Raw genomic sequence first — 23730 nt, 5'->3', positions numbered from 1 at the left:
ACTCTGAAAGTGGTGATGCAAATAATTTGTATCATTTCATTAATAATTGATGTAAGAAATAATAATATTTTCATCATTTAGTTTTAGTGATGTTAAAATGTAACGGTTATAAACAATGATGTTAACTCTTATATCAATTGAGTTAAATGATGTTAGTATTAGTATCAATTAAACTAATCGACTTAAATTATTTAAATCATTATTAACAACTGATGTGATATATTTTTAACAGTTAAAATAATTTATTACAATTATTATATTATTTATTAATAATAATATTAAAAATTAAATGGATTAGCAGTTGTCCCATTTATAATTATCTATTTAAAATACTGCCATCGCTTGTACAATGTTTAAATTTATCTCAATAAATAAAAATAAAAATCTTTTAATTAAGCATTTTTTATTTTTTTGTTCCTGTGAAAATTTAACGAAGAAGAAAAGGAGAAGCCTCACAAATAAGACTGGAAAATGAATTCAAAGAAAGAAAGAAAAAAACTTGTAAAAATAGTTAAAAGAATTGGCCATAGCAGTTTCTTCAATAAATTCTTCTTCTTCTTCTTCTTCTTCTTCTTCTTCTTCTTCTTCTTCTTCTTCTTCTTCTTCTTCTTCATTTTGTCTTCAATTGGCCATGGAAAATGATAATGGCGTGGAGCTTGTTACTCCTAAGTAGCAGACAACAAAGAAACATGATCAAATCCAATTGCTTCTGAAACCTGACAGAACAACAGTGCCAATCTTTAGGACATAGAGTTATGTGATTCATTCCAAATGTTAAAATCTTTATACCAAGAACCCTAGAAACTTCCTGTCTCATCATCTGCAGTACACTAGCATCAGCGTGTCTGTCTATATATATATACACTTAGACGTCATCACAATCTAAGATCCTGACAATGTATGGAGAAAAAGGAAATAATACCTATCAAGAATTTTTCATCAGATTTTTAAGAAAAGCAAAATCTTCCTTTCAAATCTTCTATAAACAGAAACACAATCATAATCATCATGATTCATATAAGAATACTTGATTCATGTTGAGAAAATGCTTTTAATCAAATAACAGAGAACAAAAAAACTGATGAAAGAGATTTGAGAGAGTGTGACGAATAGGAAGATCTTCACAGAAAAGAATAATAACTACTTCTCTAATTACATTGGGTTTAAGTGGTTTACTCTATTTGAACTTGTAATGGTGGTTCCTATTTTTGGGGGATTGTAACAATCACATTTGCTACTTTTTAATAGTTATGTGTTTATTCTATAATAATATTGTAGTTTTACAAATTTTGTTCTCGATATAAATTATTTTTTTACTAGCTCAAATATTTTAACTGATGCAAATTAAAATAAAATAACATCATTTTATTAAATTGATGTTAAAGAAAAGGATTATTATAAATTTTTGTTAGCATCAGTTTTCTAATTGATCTAAATTATGTATCATGTTAATAACTGATGTTAACTAAAATAATAAATGCATCAGTTATTTAATCGATATAAATTTATATGATAGCATCAATTTCATTTAAGTGATACAAATTAACAAAAAAAATAATATCATTTTTCTGAAATGATGTTAAATTAATTAATAAAACATCAGTTATTATAATTGATTTAAAAATAGGTATATTCACATCATTTGTAAATAAGTAATTTAAAATAGCATCATTTATTTTTGTGATATAATTTATGTGATGTAATTCACACTTTTTTTTTGTAGTGTCAGTAGAATGAAGAGGAGGAGATAAATGATTTTGACTTAAAAAGCCACGTGAAGAAGACAGAACAGGTGGCTTTGGTAGTCACGTCTTCTAGATTACTCTTGTTTTTATTTTCCAAAACCGCAGATTTTTTTCTTTTTTCATAAATGGTATAAAATCTTCTTTTTGATTTTTTTTTCTTTTATTAATGGTAAGCAAATCTTGATTTTTTGATAAGATAATATTAATACTAAAACTATTAGTGATTTAAAAATTAATTACTAAAGAAAAAAAAATATTTTTAATTAGATAACTTTTATCGTGTAGACGATGAAAGTGATTACAATTGTGAAGCAAGAAAACATTTCGACTGTTAAAAAATGTTGAATAAGATCATTTGAATATCAATGTATTCGCAACATCCAACCAAAATATGGATTGTATTTGTCATATCATATTTTCTATAGGATTAGATTATTTTTAAAAGTTTATTTTGGTTTTCTTTATACGATATATCATATCAATTTTTATGTTACAATATCGAATAAAAAGAATTTGACAAAAAAAAATCATGATAATGCTATCCATGTCACCTATAGAAAGCCCAGTGACAGTTTCATAGCAAAGAAAACATAAAGTCTAATCACTTTCATAACATTGAGTTTCATAACAAATCAAAGAGACTAATCACAATTCACAATCATCAGTCGCGTAATAAAAAACTACAATTACAAATCAAGACAAATGTAACGTTGGAACTAAAAGCTTCATGACCCCACCCCATGAAACCGTAACCGCGAAAAAGAACACAAAATTAAACCTTTAACTTAGATCATCTCCAACCCATCTCTATAATAGAGATCTCTAAAATAGAGAAAAAAATAGAGATGATGTTTTTGCTCCAATGTGTTCTTCTATAATAGAGGAATGCTATATTTGCCTCTATAAATAGAGGAATGCTATTTTTTTCCCTAAATATAAAGGAAAAAATAGCATTACTCTATTTATAGAAGCAAATATAGCATTCCTCTATTATAGAGGAACACATTGGAGCAAAAACACCATCTCTATTTTTTCCTCTATTTTAGAGATCTCTATTATAGAAATGGGTTGGAAATACTCTTAATGAAAACAGCTTATAAATCAGACCAAGTACAACCAGGAAAGAACCAAGAAAGCATTGTAAGTGAAAAGAGCCTAAAGGGTACAAAGCTTGAACCCCAAAATTCATTAACTACAACGCTAAAATCTAAAAGGATGAAGAAGCACCAAGATTGGAAGAGAAGGTCACAGAACCTTGACCACATGAAATTACTTTATAACGCTAAAAACATAAAGTTACCAACGGAGACTAAAGGTATGAATGGTGACCAGGGAACGGTGAGGAATAATACATTCCCTAACGTTCCTAAAAAAAATCACCTTTCACAAGGAATAATAATTTCCTCTCATTCCCTTTCATTCTCTTTTTTGTAGAGAATTTAAGAACAAAATTATTCCTTGTTAAATTTGATAAGGAACAACCATTCCTTTTCATTCCTGATATTTTGTTCCCGTACATTCTTTTTTTATCCGTTCCTCTTAATTCCCGAATGGTCAGCAGTCAGACCCTAAAATTAATGTAAACAAGAAGAAATTACTTTCCAACTCTAGAAACAAGAAGTTACCAACGCAGACTAAAAAATGTAAACAAGAAGAGAAACGAAAAAATCCTTTTTCCAACCCCCAAATAAGTGAAAACTCAGTGTTCACACTGCAACCAAAAGACGATGACAAGACATCGATGAAGAAGGTATCGTGGCACATATTTGAGAGCCATCTTTGATTAGGGTTAGGGTGTATGAATATGAGAATGTCTGAACCCTTACTAGTATAATTCTTAAAAATCCAGATAATTATTGCACATTTTAGCTAAATGACCTCTATAATGTATGTTAACTTCAAAATTGACCGTCTTTAAAGATTTTTCTAATTCCCCTACCGGCTATGATCACTTAAGTTGACAAGCAAGTTATCATAAAAAATTCTCGGATGATGGAAATTGTAGACATCGTGCAAAGTTTTAAAACTTTACTTATTTGCTATTGTTTTTAAAATAATTAAAAATATATTTTTGTAGAACAACAATAAATGATAGAAATCACAGATCGTATTAGAATTCAAGAACAATTCTATCCAAAATATCCAAAGAATTATGCTAAGATATAAGTAAATAAAAAAAATAATATTAGATAGAGTTTTCAAATTTGAGATATTTATATTCGTTATTTTAAGTTTCAAAACATATGATGTTGTAGATAATAACACAAATATTAAAAAGATAAATTTATTTTAAAATATTATTAAACATTTTATATAATTATAAAACAAATTACAAAATATAGTTAGTTACACAATTTAGATTTTACTTGAACACAACCTTTTTGAAACATCTATATTTTAAAATCGAGGAAGTATCTAAATGTTGAAAAGATTTTTTTTTCGTTTTTTAATAAATAGAAGCTAATATACAGTGGTTTATATTTAGACCCTTCATTATACAAGCAGGAGGAACTCTATTCGCTTTCTTTTATTGGTTCCTCAAAGCGACGACGCCATTTCTCACACGCCTTTCACTCCAATCTCACCTCACCTCACCACAACGCTCTCGCCTCAATTTCCCTTCTCCTTCGTCGCTCATACCTTCAGATCTCCGACTGGGTAAAGCTCTAAAGCTCTTCCTTCTTCCTATTTTGCCGTCGGATCGCTTTCTAGGGTTTCGATTTGGGTTTCATCAACTCTCGTTTGATTAGGGTTGCATTTTCCTGGGGGAAAGTCGTCGACTTTCCTCGTTTCTCTCGCTCTATTAACTTAATTACGAACCAAAGATGTTAGCTTTTTGACGGAGATGATAGTTATCACTTTGGATGTTTCAGTGATGCAGGGTTTTCTTACATGATGTGGTTGTTGCTGGTGTAATAAGAATTAAAGATGTCGTCTTCTTCACATAATATTGAGCTGGAGGCAGCTAAGTTTCTGCACAAGCTCATTCAAGATTCCAAAGATGAACCTTCGAAGCTAGCCACAAAGCTCTATGTGGTGTGTGTCTGTCTGTGTGGCTTAGTTTTTTTTTTTTATTTGAGGTTTTAATCATTTGCTTTAACTTTATGTATTTCTTTTTGATTGCTTCAGATATTGCAGCACATGAAAACCAGTGGGAAGGAACACTCAATGCCGTATCAGGTCATATCAAGGTATTGTTTTGCACTAAGACACTGCTTGTGGTGATGGAGAGGTGGTTACATACGGTGTCTATGTTACTAACTGAGACTTGAAACTTTGCTGGTTTTGCCTCGATTTAATTGCAAAAATTTCCAAAACCTGCTGGGTTTAGTACCTAAGGTTTCACGAAAGTCTTAATTCACTTGAAATGTGGCAAATAGTTATTAATTTCGTGCTTTGGAGAATTATAAACTTTTGTCCATGTTTTCACTTTAGTTCTTCTGATGTTTTCTTTCCAAAACTTCTAGGGCCATGGAGACTGTCGTCAATCAACATGGTCTTGACATTGAAGCTTTGACGTCCCCTCGTCTTCCTCATGCTGGTGGTAGTAGTACCCAAATGGAAGATTCTGGATCTGCACATATTGCTGGTATATTTATTATTTTCTCTTTTAAAGTTTTGTTTTTTTTTGTTTTTAATGTGAAATCCGTGTACTTGTGTCTTATTGTTGTGTTAAATTTTCATACAGGGTCTTCTCAAGTCGTTGGAGTTAACAATGAGTCCAAAGCAAGTCTAGTTGAAAATGAGATGTCAAAATATGATGCATTCACTTCTGGTAGGCAGCTTGGTGGATCAACCAGTGCGTCACAAGCCGTTTACCAAGGGCCTGGAACTCGAACTAACAGATCCTTCGATCATGACAGTCCATCCAGCTTGGATTCTAAGCCGGGAAATGCCCAGTCTCACGATAGGAATGAGACAATGAATCAAAGAGATGCCAAGTCAAGTGCAAAGAGAAAAAGGGGTGAATCATCGTTTTCGTGGGATCAGAATATGGATAATTCTCAGCAATTTGATACTCATGGGACAGTTGATGACCAGACTAGAAAAATGAGCAAAGTGGAAATGCCTGCTACAGGTAGGATTTTTTTTTTTAAATCAAGAAATTTTAACACAACCTTTTTGTTTATAATTTCTAAGTTAAGAATAACAGCATTGTATCCTACTATGCCGTTATTTGTGCATGCCGTTAATTGCTAACTCGTTAGTTTAATTGTATACTTTTTTTTTCTTACTAAAACCCAGGTGACGGTGAGAATTTGCATGTCGGGTTGTCATCAGATGCATACACGACTCCTCAGGTACATACATTTACACTATAAATTTGTTGGCATCCTTTGCCCTTTGGTTTCCATTACATGCTATATTCATAGCATTTTGCTTGTTGAAATCATATGGTACGACTTTGCACTAATCTTATTCGATGCACTAAACACTTTCTGAATTTGAATAATGAGATGCAGTCGTGCCACATGATGAATTATTTGCGGAAGCATTTGTCCCTCTTAAGAGAATCTTATCTGTTTTTTCCCCTTATTTTCATAGATTTTAATATGAAGAGTTTTATTGAATTTCTATTGGTCGTTCTTTTCCAAAAACGCAATCTCTGTCAAAACCTCCTATTCGGTGAGGTTTTGAATCTTACGTGCATATAGTCTAACCAAGTATATTGTTCTACAAAAGTTTCTTCTCTGTTACTTCTCCCGAAGCCTAGTTAAATATCAATGCCCTCTTGACGCGGCATGTTCGTTTCAATGGCAGGGTGGATGGCAAAACAGTGAAATCATAGCAAACAGGCCTCCAGCTCATAGAGATACTGGAAAATCTGTCGCAGCAGAGGATGCTCCGCCTTCAGGTCAACTTTTTAAAGAGCAACAATTAAAGCAGCTCAGAGCCCAGTGCCTCGTGTTCTTGGCTCTCAGGTAATTTCAGTCTCCTAAAAATGTTTATTCTGTTTCGTGCAATTGTTACCCTCAAGAGGTCTGACTGATTTCATTCTCCTAGAAATGGATTGATGCCAAAGAAACTGCACATTGATATCGCCCTTGGAAATGTCTTCCCCAAAGATGGTAACTATTTGCTTTCTCTTAGGTTATTTGCTTAGGTATTTCGATATACCTTCTCTTGGATTGTAATTGTCCTGCAATACAGATGGTTTCCGCAGAGAACTCTTGGATCAGAAAGGAAGACCACATTCTCTTAGTGAATCGGGTAGCATTGTCGAAGTCTCAGCTCCATCAGCAAGAATGGATAATCCTACCGGAAAATTGGCTGAGATGGACTTCTCATCAAAAGAAACAGTGATGCCACGATTGGAGGACAAAATATCAAATGCTATATTTCCTGATGGACAAAAGCTTCTTCTGCAATCTAACACCCCAGAAGCTCCAGCGCAAAATCAGGTTTCTGGTAGTCATTCTGAGCTGGCTTCTTCTTCAGGCGGTGTAACCAAACACGCACCAGTAGAGATGGTGGGATGGACCGGAACGATTAACCGTAATGACGCCTCAACTTTCACTTTTGAATCAGACGAATTATGTGCTCCAGGTCAGTGGACTACCTTAGATGAGCGAGTTGTTGATGATAAGACTGACTCTTTTGAGTAGAAAAGTTTGGATTAATGTGGTTGATACAATTCTAACATGGATGTATGGTACTTTGCAGATCAAGAGGAGGGTAACATGCAACCGCCGCCTAAGTACACCATGTCACAGAAATGGATTATGGATCGACAGAATAAGAGACATTTGGTTGATCGGAGCTGGGGTCTTAAACAGCAGAAAGCAGACCAGGCAATTGGTGCACGGTTCAATGAGTTGAAGGTCTCTCTCTCTTGCCCTCTCTTTTGTCGTACGTTTTTTTTTTGTAATAATTTCGACTCTTAGTTCTTTCTGGTGGTTTCTATATCCTTTTCTCTTATGATTGGAGATTAATAGTCATATTTAAATATCTATTTCTGTATATAGGTAGGCATGGTATTGTTATCCGGTAAATGATTGACCATGTATTTGCATGTTGTGCATTTGCTTCTCGGTTTTATATTTGAAGTAACTGCTAGGATTATTTATTTTGGACTTGTGCCATTTTTTCCGAATCTGCCTTAACATTTGGTGTAAACTAGTTTTACTTGTGTCATTACTTTATTTGGTTCTCGCGACTGATGTACATCTCTTAATATACAGGAATCTGTTACTTCCTCGGAGGATATATCTACGAAGACCAAGAGTGTAATAGAACTGAAAAAGCTTCAGTTGTTGAGTCTGCAACGTCGTTTGAGAAGGTAATTGGTTTAAAAAATGTTAAGATTGTTTTCTCATTCGTTGGATGTTTCACCTTCTTTTAATGCCTAATATCCCAATATGTCGAGCTTACAAGACATTCAACTAGCTGTTCTGTAATTGCTAGACGGAAATGCAAAATTTTATTTGTATATGTTCAACTTGCCATATCATCTCTCAGTTACTAATTCTTTGTTAATTCGTTGCAGTGAGTTTCTTCACAACTTCTTCAAACCTATTGCAAATGATGTTGAGAACCTAAAGTCATATAAAAAACATAAGCATGGCCGGCGGATTAGACAGCTTGAGAAGTATGAGCAGAAGATGAAGGAAGAGCGACAGAGGAGAATTCGTGAGAGGCAGAAGGAGTTCTTTGAGGAGATAGAAGTTCACAAGTACGTGCAATTAGTTTTCCATCTTAAGCCATATTTTTCTCTTGACCTGTTTTGTGAGCCTCGTAGAACATTAGTGTATTGAGTTTTAACTGTTTCTTAAATATCAAATTTTGATTGAACCTTGTTTTAGGGAAAGGCTAGATGATTTATCCAAAACTAGGAGAGAAAGGTGGAAGGGCTTCAACAGATATGTAAAGGAGTTCCACAAAAGAAAGGAACGCTTTCATCGTGAAAAGATCGACAAAATTCAGCGGGAGAAGATTAATTTGTTAAAGATTAATGATGTGGAGGGTTATCTTCGTATGGTGCAGGTTTGATCTCTGAACTAACTTTAGAAGTTTTAGGGTTACGTTACTTCTTCTTGGCTGTGAAATAAGGTCGATGGGTAAATATATAGGATGCCAAGTCAGATCGAGTAATGCAACTACTCAAAGAGACAGAGAAGTACCTTCAAAAGCTTGGATCCAAGTTAAAGGAGGCAAAATCGTTAGCCAGTCGATTTGAGAATGAGGCAGATGAGGCACCTGTTGAGGATAAAACTGTTGATAATGACGATGAGAGTGACCAGGCAAAGGCAAGTCATCTTCCTAAGATTACATTTTCTTTGAGCCTTCCTCCATCTTTTTCTGATGTTGTTACCATCTGTATTCTAAACAGCACTACCTGGAAAGCAATGAAAAATACTACTTGATGGCTCACAGGTAATCTTGCTTCTTCCTATAATTACTCCAAAAATCATCCAAAATGAACAACTACTAGTTTTCTGATTCAATCATACCAGGATTGTCATTTTTCCCTTTGCTTTTTATCCAATATGGTGGTTTTGTTGGATCATCTCTCTTCTACTTACAAGAAAACTTGTTTTTACAGCATAAAAGAAAATATTAACGAGCAGCCAGCTTCCCTAAAGGGTGGAAAATTAAGGGAGTAAGTGGACCATACCCGCTTCTTTTACTCCTGTACATTTGAGCACCTTCTAGTTTTTTTTTACAAGTATGTCGTGGGTTACTTAAAAAGTACAAAATCTTCCTTCTTAGGTACCAAATGAATGGCCTAAGGTGGCTTCTTTCCCTGTACAACAATCATTTAAATGGCATTCTAGCTGATGAGATGGGTCTCGGAAAAACTGTTCAGGTATTTAAGGGCGCACCCATTCGCATTTGGTACATATGTGCACATGATATATTTGTTTTAAATTGGTTATAAGATGTATTTGTTGCTTAAGTTATAATTCGTTTCTTCTTTTTACAGGTTATTTCGTTGATTTGCTATCTGATGGACACAAAAAATGATAGAGGTCCCTTCTTGGTTGTTGTACCATCCTCTGTACTGCCTGGCTGGGTGTCAGAAATTAACTTTTGGGCCCCTACAATTCAGAAAATTGTCTATTGTGGCCCTCCGGAGGAGAGGCGCAAGCTCTTCAAGTAATGAGAAAAGTTTAATTACTGTTGTTCTTTGTCTAAGATTTAAAGGTTCATTATAATTATTATTTTTTAATTGCAGGGAGCAAATTGTTCATCAGAAGTTTAATGTGCTTCTGACAACATATGAATATCTAATGAACAAGCACGATAGGCCTAAATTGAGCAAGATCCTTTGGCATTACATTATTATTGACGAAGGACATCGTATAAAGAATGCATCTTGCAAGTTGAATGCAGACCTGAAACACTACAATAGCTCCCACCGACTCCTGTTAACTGGAACGCCATTGCAGGTGCTTTTTTCATTCTTCTCCTGCTAACCTTTATTTCAGAACGCTCTTGATTTTACTATCTTTATGTTGCCATTTTATGCCGTTGCCATTTCTCATCATCTCAGAATTTCTCTCTTATAGAACAACCTGGAAGAGTTGTGGGCTCTGCTTAATTTCCTGTTACCTAATATATTCAACTCGTCAGAAGACTTCTCACAGTGGTTCAACAAACCATTTCAAAGTAATGGAGATAATTCTGCTGAAGAGGTAGCATTGACTGTCTTCTTATTCAGATAATTACGGGTATACTAATCTTAAGACATCGTGGTTAACTACAACCGTATGATTGCAATTTGACTAGGCGTTGCTATCAGAAGAGGAGAATCTGCTGATCATCAATCGTCTTCACCAAGTTCTTCGACCATTCGTGTTGCGGCGGCTGAAACATAAGGTTCATAACATGATATTTGCCATTCAACATTGTTCCTTTTTCCCTTTCTTTTTGTAGTCTCCAACCATGTCGTTCTAGTATCGCTTTCAGTATTTTAGTGATCTGGTAGGATATTGCCATAAAATGCATGCATCTGAGTATTTTTGTGTTAACTTTAATTTAACTGCATCATCTAATTTATTTTGGTAGGTTGAAAATGAACTTCCTGAAAAGATAGAGAGACTCATACGGTGCGAGGCTTCTGCATATCAGAAGCTGTTGATGAAGAGAGTTGAGGATAATCTGGGCTCGCTTGGAAACATGAAGGTGCTGTTTTGTGCTCTGCGTATTGTCATCTTTTTTATACTATGTAGTTATTTCTTAGTTAGTTTTCTTTTTACAGTCGCGTGCAGTGCACAACTCAGTGATGGAGCTTCGAAATATTTGCAATCATCCATATCTCAGCCAACTTCATACAGAGGAGGTAATAATTCCCCGAAAAATCTACGTAAATGCAAAGAACTTCTGGTTAGGGAATAAAGAAAGTTCTGATGAAGGGTCTGCGTAATTCACTTTCTCTAGGTCAATAGCTTAATTCCTGAGCATTATCTGCCTCCGGTAATAAGACTGTGTGGGAAGCTTGAGATGTTGGACCGGCTCTTGCCCAAACTAAAAGCAACAGACCATCGGGTAATGATTTTTCTTCACTATCATGTTAATGAAACGGTTTTTTCTAATTCAAGTTGTATTACGAGATTTCATGTAATTTGCTAATGTACCTTCCAGTGCCCTGGCCTCTTAGAGATTGGCCACATGAATTTTATTTATATTTGTTTTGTTTGCATGAGGCATTTATAATTTTGGGAGTAAGCTTAGGCTTCGAATGGTGACCAAGGAACGGAGGGGAACACTGAATTCCTTATCATTCCCAAAAGAAATCACCATTCACAAGGAATAGTTTTTCCTTTTTGTTCCTCTCCATTCCCTTTTTTGTAGAGAATTATAGAACAAAAGCATTCCTTGTTAAATTTGATAAGAAACCAACATTCCTTTTCATTCCTGCAATTTTATTCCTATACGTTCCTTTCCTATTCGTTCTTAGTGTTCCCGAAAAGGTCACCAGTCGGAGCCTTAGTATATTTCAACTAGATTTCTCCTTTACTTTATTGCTTTAACTATGCAGAATACTATTTCTTGTGAAATGCCCAAGGATGCCATTATTTATTACTCTGCTGCATATCAACCCAAATTTGACTGCAGATGCATCTAAGTGTTCGTTACTTTTTGGCATGAATTTCCGCAGGTTCTCTTCTTTTCAACAATGACGAGGCTTCTTGATGTTATGGAGGATTACCTCACCTTCAAGGGATACAAATACCTTAGGTTAGATGGGCACACATCTGGGGGTGATCGCGGTGCTCTTATTGACGGATTTAACAAGTCTGATTCACCATATTTCATTTTCTTGTTGAGGTAACACATGATTTTTCATGGCTCACTTTTCTTTAAAAATCTCTATGCTCTATCAGAATGATTCATGTTACATTCAGAATTACAAGTTGTAAGCGCTGTCATTAAATTCTCTACCGGTCATAGTAAAGTAGCTTTAATACTCATAAGTATCTGGATGTGATAACTGAATCTTTCATGGGAATTCAGCATACGGGCTGGTGGAGTAGGAGTTAATCTTCAAGCTGCTGATACCGTTATAATATTTGACACCGACTGGAATCCTCAGGTTAGACATAGCAGTCCTTCATGTCAAGTTCTAGTTTGCTGTGGACATCAGTTCGGATATTGAAGAGCATATATTTTATATTTCAGGTTGATCTACAAGCTCAAGCAAGGGCTCACAGGATTGGGCAGAAAAGAGATGTTCTAGTTCTTCGTTTTGAAACGGTTAGTTTGCTCTTGTTTGCAAGGAATTTAAATTCCTGTAAAGACAATGTGGCTTCTTAATTTAGTGCGCTTCTCATAAATCTATTGTTGTTTTTCATGACCATATTTAGTTTATTAAAATCGTCTGACTTAGTTTCTTTCTTGTTTTTTAAGGTCAATACTGTTGAGGAGCAAGTTAGAGCTTCAGCCGAACATAAGCTTGGAGTTGCTAACCAGAGTATAACTGCTGGATTCTTCGACAATAATACAAGGTAAACCCAGAGACATCCAATTTTGCTTCAAGAGTACTAGCTACCAACTTTCTAATGTAATCACGTTGTTGCTTTGTAACAGCGCTGAAGATCGTAAGGAATATTTGGAATCCCTATTACGTGAGTCAAAGAAAGAGGAGGCTGCTCCAGTGTTGGACGATGATGCCCTAAATGATATTATAGCCCGAAGGTAACTGCTGGTTTATCATTTCTTATAGAATATTACCTGTGCGTATATATTGGTTTAATTTGGTTTCTTAAATTTGCACTATGATTACTTCAAATGGGTTTATGGAATGTTTTTACTTTCTTAATGTAAAGTAGTTTCTGCTGTCGTTTTCCATACTAGGTATTTTCATGTGTTCTCGGTTAAATGGCTTGAGTTTCTTCTATTTTACTCTTTAGATGGAACTCTCTTTACATTTCCATGCATTTCTTGTAGATCTGACATTTCTGTTGTCTTTCTAGGGAGTCAGAGATTGATATTTTTGAATCCATCGACAATCAAAGAAAAGAAGATGAGATGGTATGTTTTCCTTAACAACTTTTAATTTTGGTTTCCATTTTATGATACTATTTTAATCTGCCATGGCTCTGTAGGAAACCTGGAAGAGCCTGGTACAGGGGTCAGGGTCAAAAAGTTCTGCACCCATACCACCTATCCCCTCTCGTCTTGTTACTGAGGATGACTTAAAACTGCTCTATGAAGCAATGAAAATGAATAATGTCCCGATGGTTGCAGTAGAATCAAATGTTGGCATGAAGCGGAAGGGTGGTTCCGTAGGAGGCTTGGATACTCAGCAATATGGAAGAGGCAAACGTGCCAGAGAGGTTTGTTCAGTCTTTTTTATTTTAACATTCAATTTTATCACCTTTCCTTATTACTTAAAATTGGCAAAATTGCAACTTCTTAGGTTCGATCTTATGAAGAGCAACTGACAGAGGAGGAATTTGAAAAGATGTGCCAGACTGAGTCAACCGATTCTCCCAGAGGCAAGGAAGAAGAAAGTGAGAAGAACTTGGCAAATGCTACATCAAATATTCTGGGTGGAACCATTGGTGAAACGAGTCTGGCAAATGATAAAGTAGATATTCTGACTGGAAACACTGGTGAAAAGAGTTTGGCAACTGATAAAGTAGATAATCTGGCTGGAAGCACTGGTGACACAGTGCTCCCTACATCTACAGCATTGGCACTGACTCCACAACCCGTGGAACCTCTACAGCAATCACAGCAGACACCGAAAGAAGTAACAGAACCTGTAAAACGGGGCCGCGGCAGGCCAAAAAGAGCTGATAAAACGCCGAATCAGTTATCTGCATCAGTTCCAGGCAGGACACATGCAACAGGGGATGCCAGATCATCACCAGTTATTGGTTCCGATGTTGCCTCTGGAAGTCTTACTTCCCCTGATTTATCTGTTCCCCCTGGTTTTCAACCACTTCCAGCTTCCAATTCCTCCCCAATGCCAACGAGAGGTCGGGGCAGGGGAAGAGGCAGGGGACGTGGCGCAGGTAGAGGAAGGAGAGTGGAAAATATGTTGCATGGTACTGACAGTTCCATAGGTACTCAGAGAACTAATGCCCGAGCATCTCTTTCTGGTGATCCTGTAGCGTCCAATTTAGTAACTCTTCCCGTCCCTTCGGTTGCTATTGATGCAAAAGTCCCTAAGCCTATTAAAGGAAGTAGTTCTAATCTTGAGTTGGGGCCTTCCATGCATTCTGATACTACTGCTGTGAAGCCCTCTCCTGCTGTCTCCCTACAAGAAAGTAGCCTGCTAGATGCACCGCCTGGTTTTGGTTCTGGATCACATGTTCAGCCGCTAAACGTATCGGAGGATTCCTTGGTAAAAAAGGCAGCTTTTATAAAGAACAAGCCTGCTGTTCCAGGAGTTGTAAAACAGCCGGTCAACATGCCAAGCTCTACTGCTTTAGGTATATAACTATAGCACATCGCTTAATTGTTTTCACATACATGCATCAGAAGATATTGTTCACAAGAATCTTAACAGCATCCTTTTTTTTGGCAGGCCCAGGTCAAAGTCAGACAACTGCACCTTTAAATGCTAATCAGCCATTGAGTTCCCACCTTGTTGGTTCTACAGTTGAAGGTACAAATATTTGAAGCATCGAAACTCAATTAAACTGTTTTGGTTTCTCAATTTAACCGTTACATACTGGTTACGCACTGTCGTTTTGCAGCTCAAGGCGCCAGTGTTCTTTCTCCTCCTGCACCCATGCCTGTGAAGAGGCAAGGGCGGAAGACGCCAAGCAGAGGAGAAACTCCTAGACGGCGAGGAAGGAGACATGTTCAAGCTTCACCTGCTGCCGATGGCTCTTCTGCACGGAGTACAATGTCAACACCACAAACTGAGGTTAAGGTTGGTGATTCGTCAGGATCCAAAACTACATCAGTTGGAAACAAGTCTGATGTTGTTGTCCAAGAACAACCCCATTTCAACCCGTCACTTGCACACTCGTCTGCCGGTACAAGTCAGGAAAAAAGAAAAGAAATATCAGGTGTTGGTGGTACTGGAAGGAAACAAACTACTGATGTGACTGATGTTGCTCGTGTCATGAAAGAGATATTTTCAGAGACTTCCCTCTTAAAGCATAAAGTTGGGGAGCCTTCTGAAACAACGGTAACAAATGAGCCAGATGGAAAATCCTCGGAAACGATGAATATGCACATAGCTAAGACCAGCAAGGCAGAGAATATAATCCAACCTGCCGATCATAACATGGGAGTAGAAACAATCGGTTCCAGTGTTTCAGTCGAGAAGCAAAAGTCTGAGTCGTCAGTCATGGTTGATAAGATCATTAAGACTTCATCTGATGTTAAGGCTTCTGTTACTCACTCTGATGATATAACACCACAAGATACTATGCTCGTTGACTCAAAACGTCCTGTGGGTAGCGAGTTAGTTGAGACGGAACAGAAAGTAGCAACATCAACTGATCCAAAGGTACAAATAGCAGCGCCTGTTCCCAATGTTTCAGAAGAAAAGAAAATTTCTGATTCTTCTATGCTGGTCCATGAAACTGTAAAACCTTCACCTGGATCTAAGTCTCCTGTTGATCAATCTGATGATACTCCAGCTCAAGGTACTGTCCCGGTTGATTCCAAAAGCCCTGTAGACGAGGTTTTGCCTGAGATAAACAAAGAAAGTCAATCACCGGAGCCTCAGAATGATGGTAATGTGCAAAGCTTACCAACTCCTAATGCTGATTCCGCTGAGGCTCCTAATAAACAGGCAGGGCCATCTATATCACCTTCAGTTTCTCCTCAAGCAATGAAGATGACTGAAAATTTTGGACTGATATCGAAGGATTCCTCGGAAACTGTTCCAGCTTCTTCTGCTTGTGTTGTTGAAGATTCGAAAATTCCTTCAGCATCCAATGAACATGGTTCTCCAAAGAAACCTGAGTCACCTGAAATCCATAAACCTAGCGGTGCTGATTTGGATTGTCGCATTACTCCTACAAATTCTTCTGAAATTGGTGGTGGCAGCAATTTTTCTGGAACTAGTGCAGAGGTACCTGAAGACTTGAATGATTCTGTGACTAAAAGCTCTCTGGAGATGAGTGTTTCCATCTCTGAAAAAGTTCTAGAGAGCGAGCTTCTGACACCTAACTCCGATGATCTGAAGTTTGTCCTTGATCCTGAGGAGGCAAAGGATGTCGTAGGTGTAAGGTCTCAATTGGGTGATACGGCCGCAAAAACAAAAATGCAGTTAAATCCTACTAATTCCGATGATGCTGTTTCTTCCGAAAAGGCTGAAATGATTTCTGTAGGCCATACTTCGAATTGTCCACCTAATACTTCGACTGAGGAAGCTCTTGCAGACCAGATTGTGACTGAAGGGACGTCTTGTGGTGTTAACAATCCCGGATCTTCACAATTTCCGATGAATGAGGAAAATCTGATCTCAGATGTTGCTCACCCTGGGTCTGGTGGTCCGATTGAATTGGTTACAAACAAAGATAGTGGCACCGAGTTGTTTGTGGTTGTTGCAGATGCCGGAAATGACCTTGTCAAGATATCTGGTGTTGAAGCGGATTCTTCTGTGGTGCAACTGTCTTCAGGAGATATTTTACCCGATTCTGTTGCATCGTTGACAACTACAGAACTTTTGCCAACAGAACAGCAAGAAACAAATCTATCTACTGAAGTGAAGGGTGAAGAAATCGATGGTGATAAAAAAGGAACTACCTCCTTGATTCCAGTAGAACAGATGAATGTGCAGCCCACGGTTGGGTCTCATGAGCTTGAGAGAAGTTATGAGGAATCACAAGGATCTCCAATGAGAATTGATGAAAGTTCATATGTGGATAGCAAATCTCTCGATACTACAAATCAGACGAGTGAAGAGGACGAGGCAAAACGTAAAGAAGGTGAGAGTCCAGATGATCAGATATGCGATGTTGGACCAAGTTCTGCTGCAATCCAATTGTCGACGCCGCACACTGTTGGACTAAAGACCCAGACCAGCAATAAGAACTCTATATCACTTGTTCATGAAGATTATGGTAGTCCTCTATCTGATTCTGCCAATGCAGAACAAGATTCTGGAGAATCTGCTTCAATTCTAGGAGGTGACAGTTGTAAGCTTGGTGGAGAAGCTATTACCGCTGACACAGAAATGGTGGATGCATCAGTTCAATTGCCTTTCTCTGCAGAGCAATTGGGAGGTATGCACGTTCATTAAATCAATGACACATCTTGTAGCATGACTACTTTAGGTTCAAAAAAAGAACTCTAAATATATCTTTCAATTTATTTTTAGTAGGTACAGACCCCCCTTCGTCTCTACCAGTGATAGAGGGAGACAAGGCCGTGAACCCATCGGACGAGAGAAACATTGTTGATGGTGAAGCCAGCGGCATAAATGTTTCGGTTCAGCCAGAGGATTTGTGCATGAATCTAGTTGAAACTGAGGAGCCTGCGCAGATGGGAACAGTTGGTGATGCAAGTGACCGAGCTGAAGATGATATGGCCATTGATGTCTTGGGGGAAAAAGAAGAATCAAAGGATCAACGAGAGCATTTGTCTTCAGCCTTAAGTTCAGTGGAAGATAACAAGGCTGAGAACCCGTCGGACGGGAGAAACATGATTGATATAAATCCATCGGTTCAGCCAGAGGATTTGTCCAGGAGCCTAGGTGAAACTGAGGGGCCTGCACAGATGGGAGAAGTTGGTGATGCAAGTGACCATTCTGAAGATAATGTGGCCGTTAGTGTCTTGGGGGAAAAAGAAGAATCAGATGATCAACGAGAGCATTTGTCTTCAGAATTAAGTTCTGGGGAACAGACTAAGGCCGATAACCCATCGGACGAGAAAAACATGATTGATGGTGAAGCTAGCGGTATGAATGCTTCGGTTCAGCCAGAGGATATGTCCAGAAGTCTAATTGAAACTGAGGAGCCTGCACAGATGGGAAAAGTTGGCGATGCAGGTGACCATTCTGAGAATGTGGCCGTTAGTGTCTTGGGAGAAAAAGAAGAATCACAGGATCAGCAAGAGCATTTGTCTATAGCATTAAGTTCAGAGGAAGAGAACAAGGCTGAGAATCCATCGGACGATAGAGACATGATTCATGGTGAAGCCAGCGGTATTAATGTTCCAATTCAGCCAGAGGATTTACCCATGAATCTAGTTGAAACTGAAGAGCCCACACAGGTAGGGGAAGTTGGTAATGCAAGCGACCAGCCTGAAGATAAGGAAAAAGAAGAATCAAATGATCAAGGAGAGCATTTGTCTTCAGCATTAAGATCAGAGGAAGAGACTAAGGCCGAAAACACACCAGAAGAGATAAACATGTCCAATGGTGAAGCCAGCGGTATTAATGTTTCGGTTCAGCCAGAGGATTTGTCCAGGAGTCTAGTTGAAACTGAGGAGCCCACACAGATGGGGGAAGTTGGTAATGCAAGCGACCTGTTTGAAGATAACATTGGTGTCTTGGAGGAAAAAGAAGAATCAAAGGATCAACGGGAGCCTTTGTCTTCAGCATTAAGTTCAGAGGAAGAGAACAAGGTTGAGAACCCATCGGATGATACAGACATGATTGATGGTGAAGCCAGCGGTATAAATGTTTCTGTTGAGCCTGAGGATCTGTCCAGGAATCTAGTTAAAACTGACGAGTCCACACAGATGGAGGAAGTTGGTAAAGCAGGCGACCAGTCTGAAGATAATGTGGCTGGTGTCTTGGAAGAGAAAGAAGAATCAAAGGATCAACAAGAGCATATGTCTTCAGCATTAAGTTCCGAGAAAGAAACCAAGGCCGAAAACACACCGGAAGAGATAAACATGACTAAGGCTGAAAACACACCAGAAGAGATAAACATGACCGATGGTGAAGCCAGCGGTATTAATGTTTCGGTTCAGCCAGAGGATTTGTCCATGAATGTAGTTGAAACTGAGGAGCCTACACAGATGGAGGAAGCTGGTAATGCAAGCGGCCAGTCTGAAGATAATATGGCCATTGGTGTCTTGGAGGAAAAGGAAGAATCAAAGGATCAAGAAGAGCATATATCTTCAGCCTTAAGTTCAGAGAAAGAGAACAAGGCTGAGAACCCATCGGAAGATAGAGACATGATTGATGGTGAAGCCAGCGTTCAGCCAGAGAATGTGTCCACAAATCTAGATGAAACTGAGGAGGCCACACAGATGGATGAAGTTGGTAATGCAAGCGATCAATCTGAAGATAATGTGGCCACTGGTGTCTTGGAGGAGAAAGAAGAATCGGAGGGCCAACAAGAGCATTTGTCTTCAGCATTAAGTTCCCAGAAAGAGAATGAGGAAAGCTTGCCAGTGGAGGATCCAACAGTTGGTGGTTTAGACGAACCAGAGGCTAAGTGCTCTGTCTCAGAATCTGACGTTGAAGGAGATGGTAAGAAATGTGTTGGAACTAGCGAATCAGCCGACTTGGATTCAGAGGCACCGCCAGAATCAGTAAGCTCCATCTCTGCTGCTATTGAACCAAGTTCAGAACCATCAAATTCCTTGGTCCCTGAAGAGAGCAAATCAGAGGAGTTAAAGGACGTTGCAGACGTTTAGTTTACTCCATCTGGATTGTGTTGTAGAAGTATAATATCTGAATTCAGCAACTCAAAACAAGTATTTGTAGTCATGTGGCGTTCGCTGCGTGTTAGCCGCTTATCAAGGTGCTTGTATCACCTAAAAAACATAACTCTAAACTTGCAGTGCATATTAAAACGGCAAATTAACAGCTTCTAAATCATCCAATCCAGTCTACTTGCCTGCATCTGCATAAATTTCATATATGGAGGCATTTCTAGCTTGATGTAGATAACATTTAATATGAATCTGCAAAGCTAGTAACAAAACTTTTTGGTGACTGTAGCTTACCTTGTATCCTGTAAGATCACCTAAAAGAAATGTTCTTATGGATGTTGATTAGACAGAATAAGAACCACCCATTGATATGCCAATGTAATATATTGTATGCAAATCTAACTTCTTCAATTTAGAATTAGGGTAGACTTGTGGACCTCAATAATATTGTTCACAAATCGGCTGACAAAAAAGCATCCTATATTCCTATTCCTAGTAATAGTTTTGTACTAGGGATATTTTCATATCCATTCTTCCTTTTTTTCTCATATCCATTCTTCAGTTCCACCATTCGCCTTGTATGTCAATATTGAGATGATACACTTGTATTTGGAGTTGATATATAAACGGGGGCCAATCCAGGCTATTTCAAAGTAGAAGGATCGAGGTCATGCCCAGTGAAATAGAATCTTTCGTCACAGATTGATAATTAAAGTTTCAGAGGACAGTGAAAGTATATAAAAACACTGCCTGATTAATGTAAATTTGTCCTGGAGACAGCATTGAAATCCATAAATATATAGATCTAAATTATGGATGTTCACGTTATGGTTCAGCTAATGAAGCTAAATGATTTGTGGGAATTATATATTTTCTAATGGTGTTGACTTGTAAGTTAATAATTAATCCTTCATTCTCACAACACATGCATGGAACTTTACTTGATAATAATTTCAATGATTATTCAATTTCTTTGAACAGAAAAAGTGGAGAGTGTGAGCATCAGCTTCCCTATAAAGCAGCCCGGACAAGTGCTTTCCTCAAACACAACTAGCACAAATACTTCAAAGCAAATATAAAAGAGTCGAGTCATGGCTAAGAATCAGCAGACTCTAGCTCGGTTTCTATTTTCTCTTGTTTTGTTTTTGGCCCTCTTACTCTATGTTGATGGTAAGACAGACAGTCACAGCAACGGTCATAATAACGGTCATAACAATGGCCATGCGACGAGGAGAGGAAGATGGGAGGGTAAGCTGAAGATGAAATTCTATCACAAGACCTGTCCTGAAGCCGAGGATATCGTGAACGAGATCGTGTCCGAGAAAGTCAAAGCAAACCCTAGCTTAGCTGCCAAGTTATTGAGAGTTCATTACCATGACTGCTTTGTTAGGGTATGTATGCTTTTAAACGTTTTTTTTTTCTCATTTCCTGAACATTTTTATAGTAAAGATCAACTATAATGTGGATGCATTGATGTTATCTAGGGGTGTGACGCATCACTGCTTTTAGATTCGGTTGCTGGCGAAGCCGCGTCAGAGAAGGAGGCGAGACCTAATCTCTCGCTTGTAGGGTTTGGAATCATCGATGAGATCAAGTCAGTTATTGAAAAACGATGTCCCAAAACCGTCTCCTGCGCTGACATTCTCACCTTAGCCGCCCGCGATGCCGTCTCGTACCAAGTAACATAAACTAACTCGTCTATATAATTCATGATTAGAGAATTTAAGTTTTACGGTTGAGAACAAACTCGAATCAAACTGAATAAACCATGAAAAATTGGAAAAAGAGATTTTTTTGAAACAAATACCCATTTTTTAATTCTTAAAAAAAACTCATTTTTAGAATTTATATATTGACTGTGTGAATGAATAATTTACAACTTCACATCCGTATTATATATATATATATATATATATCTAAAAATTGCTTTTTTCTCTTTAACAACTTTATTTTCTATTAAAAAACTTTTTTTACTGGTGCATCGAGATTTCACTCTCAGAGTCAACATTTACTAAACAAACAATGTACACTACTGTAGTGGTTGAGAAAACGCTTTGCTGATAATCAAGAATCGGTTCTTGACTTTAGAAAATTATAGGATTAGTTTAGATTTCGGTTAATAATTTAGAAGGTTTTATATAACAAAGCTTCAGAAAGAATTATAAATTCGGTATTTGATGTTATAGTATGGACGGCCACTATGGAATGTATTTACCGGACGTGTTGATGGAAGAGTTTCATTGGCGACAGAGGCCACTAGAGACTTGCCGTCCGCTGGGGCAAACTTCACTTCTTTACAGAAACTCTTTGCCGAGAGCGATTTGGACGTCGTTGACCTCGTTGCTTTATCAGGTTACCGTTTTATGTTTTACTTATTATCATTTTGTAATCATATGTATGTACACAGTATAAGAACAAGCCTATGAAATAGGGAACAATGAAATAAGAAAATCACGGGAATATCAGACCACATGCATGTACATGTTAGGAAGTGTATGATGGGATGCTACAAATTTAATTCTCCCATCTTCGAGAATATATTTTGAACATAAAATATTTGATGATAGTCTTGGAAGACATGTCACATGATAATGTTCCGCATTGAACTTTTTTTTTAATAAATCATCTGTTATTCATCATATAATTTACTAACTAATATTCACTAAAAAATAAGCAGAGCTTTTCACATTTTCTATAAGATTTTTTAATAATATTTATAATATAATTAATAAATAAGTTGTTTATAGATCAGATTCACCTAATTCTATAAAAACCAATCACATAATTATTTTAATAAATTCAAATTATTAAAAATATATTAATATGATTAAGATAATAAAGAAATTATTGAAACAATTTCGTTTTCCTTTTATCATTTTAAATAAAAATAAAATATTAACTAACTATTAGTACAATATAGTTATTTTATTTATAACCCATGTCAATCATTTTTAAACTTTTGCACTCCACATTATAATTTTCTGTTGAATGCAAGCAAAATTTTAAAGACAAAGTATAGAAATCATTACCATCCGATGATAAACTTCTTGATATATGTAGCGATAGAAATTTGAGATGATTTTCTACTAAACAATACAATAATGTGATATGAAACAGGAGCACACACAATAGGAACAGCACGTTGCGGTGTATTTAGTCGGAGGCTGTTGAACTTCACCGGAAAAGGGGACACAGATCCTTCCCTAAACTCAAGCTACGCCTCTTTCCTCAAATCCAAATGCTCCGACAAATCTCAAAGACTCAACTCTTCCGCAGTGGTCGGAATGGACCCCACAGGAGCACTCTCCTTCGACAGTGGCTACTTCGTATCTCTCCTACAACACAAAGGACTCTTCACCTCTGACGCTGCCTTGTTGACTGATTCCTCAGCCGCTCACATTGCTAGTGTTTTCCAAAACTCTGAAAGCTTTCTTGCTCAGTTTGGTCGGTCTATGATCAAGATGAGCTCCATCAAAGTTCTTACACTTGGAGATGAAGGTGGTGAGATTCGGAGAAACTGTCGCGTCGTCAACTAATAAAAATCACCTTGTACCCAAACCGTCACCGTGATTTAATTGCACCATGTAATCATCTACTGAGATTTGTTTTACTTATGTCTTTACTATTATTACCAAAAGTAAACATGAATGATGTTGGTTATAACTTATAAGTATAATGATCTAATGTTTCAACTTCATGTATTCTTCAAGTCTCATGTTTCTTACTAGTTCTCTATCTATCCAAGAAATAGTGACTACTAAAACTTCGTTTCTTCTTTCCACTAAGACTAACTGAAGCAAAAAAGGCTTGTCCCATATAGTTGCAACAATCTTTTAAACTTGTGAGATTCATTGCGATCATTGTCAAAACATCACAAGCTGTCTAAACTATATGAGGAATCATTCAACAATTTGTTTTTTCTTTTTCCAAAAAAAAAATTCATCATCATTATCATCAATGT

The 23730-nt window shown here is 37.2% G+C and overlaps 2 protein-coding genes across 5 annotated transcripts; both read left to right on the top strand.

Moving 5' to 3' along the window:
• Nucleotides 1-4215: 4215 nt before the first annotated feature.
• LOC125606850 (chromatin structure-remodeling complex protein SYD-like) lies at nucleotides 4216-19935 on the top strand. Of its 4 annotated transcripts, none has more exons than XM_048775751.1 (35): nucleotides 4216-4403; nucleotides 4619-4781; nucleotides 4875-4936; nucleotides 5213-5334; nucleotides 5434-5823; nucleotides 5991-6046; nucleotides 6507-6667; nucleotides 6750-6814; nucleotides 6897-7292; nucleotides 7410-7567; nucleotides 7928-8025; nucleotides 8233-8418; nucleotides 8549-8729; nucleotides 8816-8992; nucleotides 9076-9119; nucleotides 9289-9345; nucleotides 9456-9552; nucleotides 9670-9842; nucleotides 9922-10135; nucleotides 10256-10381; nucleotides 10476-10565; nucleotides 10755-10871; nucleotides 10948-11028; nucleotides 11127-11234; nucleotides 11848-12017; nucleotides 12204-12282; nucleotides 12369-12443; nucleotides 12597-12694; nucleotides 12777-12884; nucleotides 13163-13220; nucleotides 13295-13525; nucleotides 13609-14629; nucleotides 14725-14805; nucleotides 14903-17386; nucleotides 17482-19935. In XM_048775751.1, exons 2-35 carry the CDS (start codon nucleotides 4674-4676, stop codon nucleotides 19749-19751), a joined length of 9942 nt encoding a protein of 3313 aa, XP_048631708.1. In that variant the 5' UTR covers nucleotides 4216-4403; nucleotides 4619-4673; the 3' UTR covers nucleotides 19752-19935. The 4 variants fall into 4 exon arrangements, with proteins under 4 accessions (XP_048631708.1, XP_048631707.1, XP_048631705.1 ...); XM_048775750.1 differs by having other exon boundaries at nucleotides 14897-17386; nucleotides 17485-19935; XM_048775748.1 differs by having other exon boundaries at nucleotides 14897-17386.
• Nucleotides 19936-20020: 85 nt separating this feature from the next.
• LOC106443589 (peroxidase 24-like) lies at nucleotides 20021-23422 on the top strand. The gene is made up of 4 exons (XM_048775752.1): nucleotides 20021-21160; nucleotides 21254-21448; nucleotides 21956-22121; nucleotides 22887-23422. The coding sequence occupies exons 1-4, from the start codon at nucleotides 20861-20863 to the stop codon at nucleotides 23303-23305; spliced, it is 1080 nt and encodes a 359-aa protein (XP_048631709.1). The 5' UTR covers nucleotides 20021-20860; the 3' UTR covers nucleotides 23306-23422.
• Nucleotides 23423-23730: the final 308 nt, after the last annotated feature.

This window comes from Brassica napus, chromosome A3 (assembly GCF_020379485.1).
Source record: "Brassica napus cultivar Da-Ae chromosome A3, Da-Ae, whole genome shotgun sequence".
NCBI classification, from domain to species: Eukaryota; Viridiplantae; Streptophyta; class Magnoliopsida; order Brassicales; family Brassicaceae; genus Brassica; species Brassica napus.
Note: the sequence above shows the minus strand (reverse complement) of the source record. Positions and strands in the feature narration are given on the sequence as shown.

What these genes read in the sequence shown, in the direction of transcription:
- LOC125606850 (XM_048775748.1), top strand. Translation starts at nt 4,674, where the DNA reads ATGTCGTCTTCTTCACATAATATTGAGCTGGAGGCAGCTAAGTTTCTG. An exon ending in TACTACTTGATGGCTCACAG is followed by an intron (nt 9,120 to 9,288) that starts GTAATCTTGCTT and finishes TTGTTTTTACAG; the next exon opens with CATAAAAGAAAATATTAACG. An exon ending in TAACTGGAACGCCATTGCAG is followed by an intron (nt 10,136 to 10,255) that starts GTGCTTTTTTCA and finishes TCTCTCTTATAG; the next exon opens with AACAACCTGGAAGAGTTGTG.
- LOC106443589 (XM_048775752.1), top strand. Translation starts at nt 20,861, where the DNA reads ATGGCTAAGAATCAGCAGACTCTAGCTCGGTTTCTATTTTCTCTTGTT. An exon ending in ACCATGACTGCTTTGTTAGG is followed by an intron (nt 21,161 to 21,253) that starts GTATGTATGCTT and finishes GATGTTATCTAG; the next exon opens with GGGTGTGACGCATCACTGCT. An exon ending in GCGATGCCGTCTCGTACCAA is followed by an intron (nt 21,449 to 21,955) that starts GTAACATAAACT and finishes TTGATGTTATAG; the next exon opens with TATGGACGGCCACTATGGAA.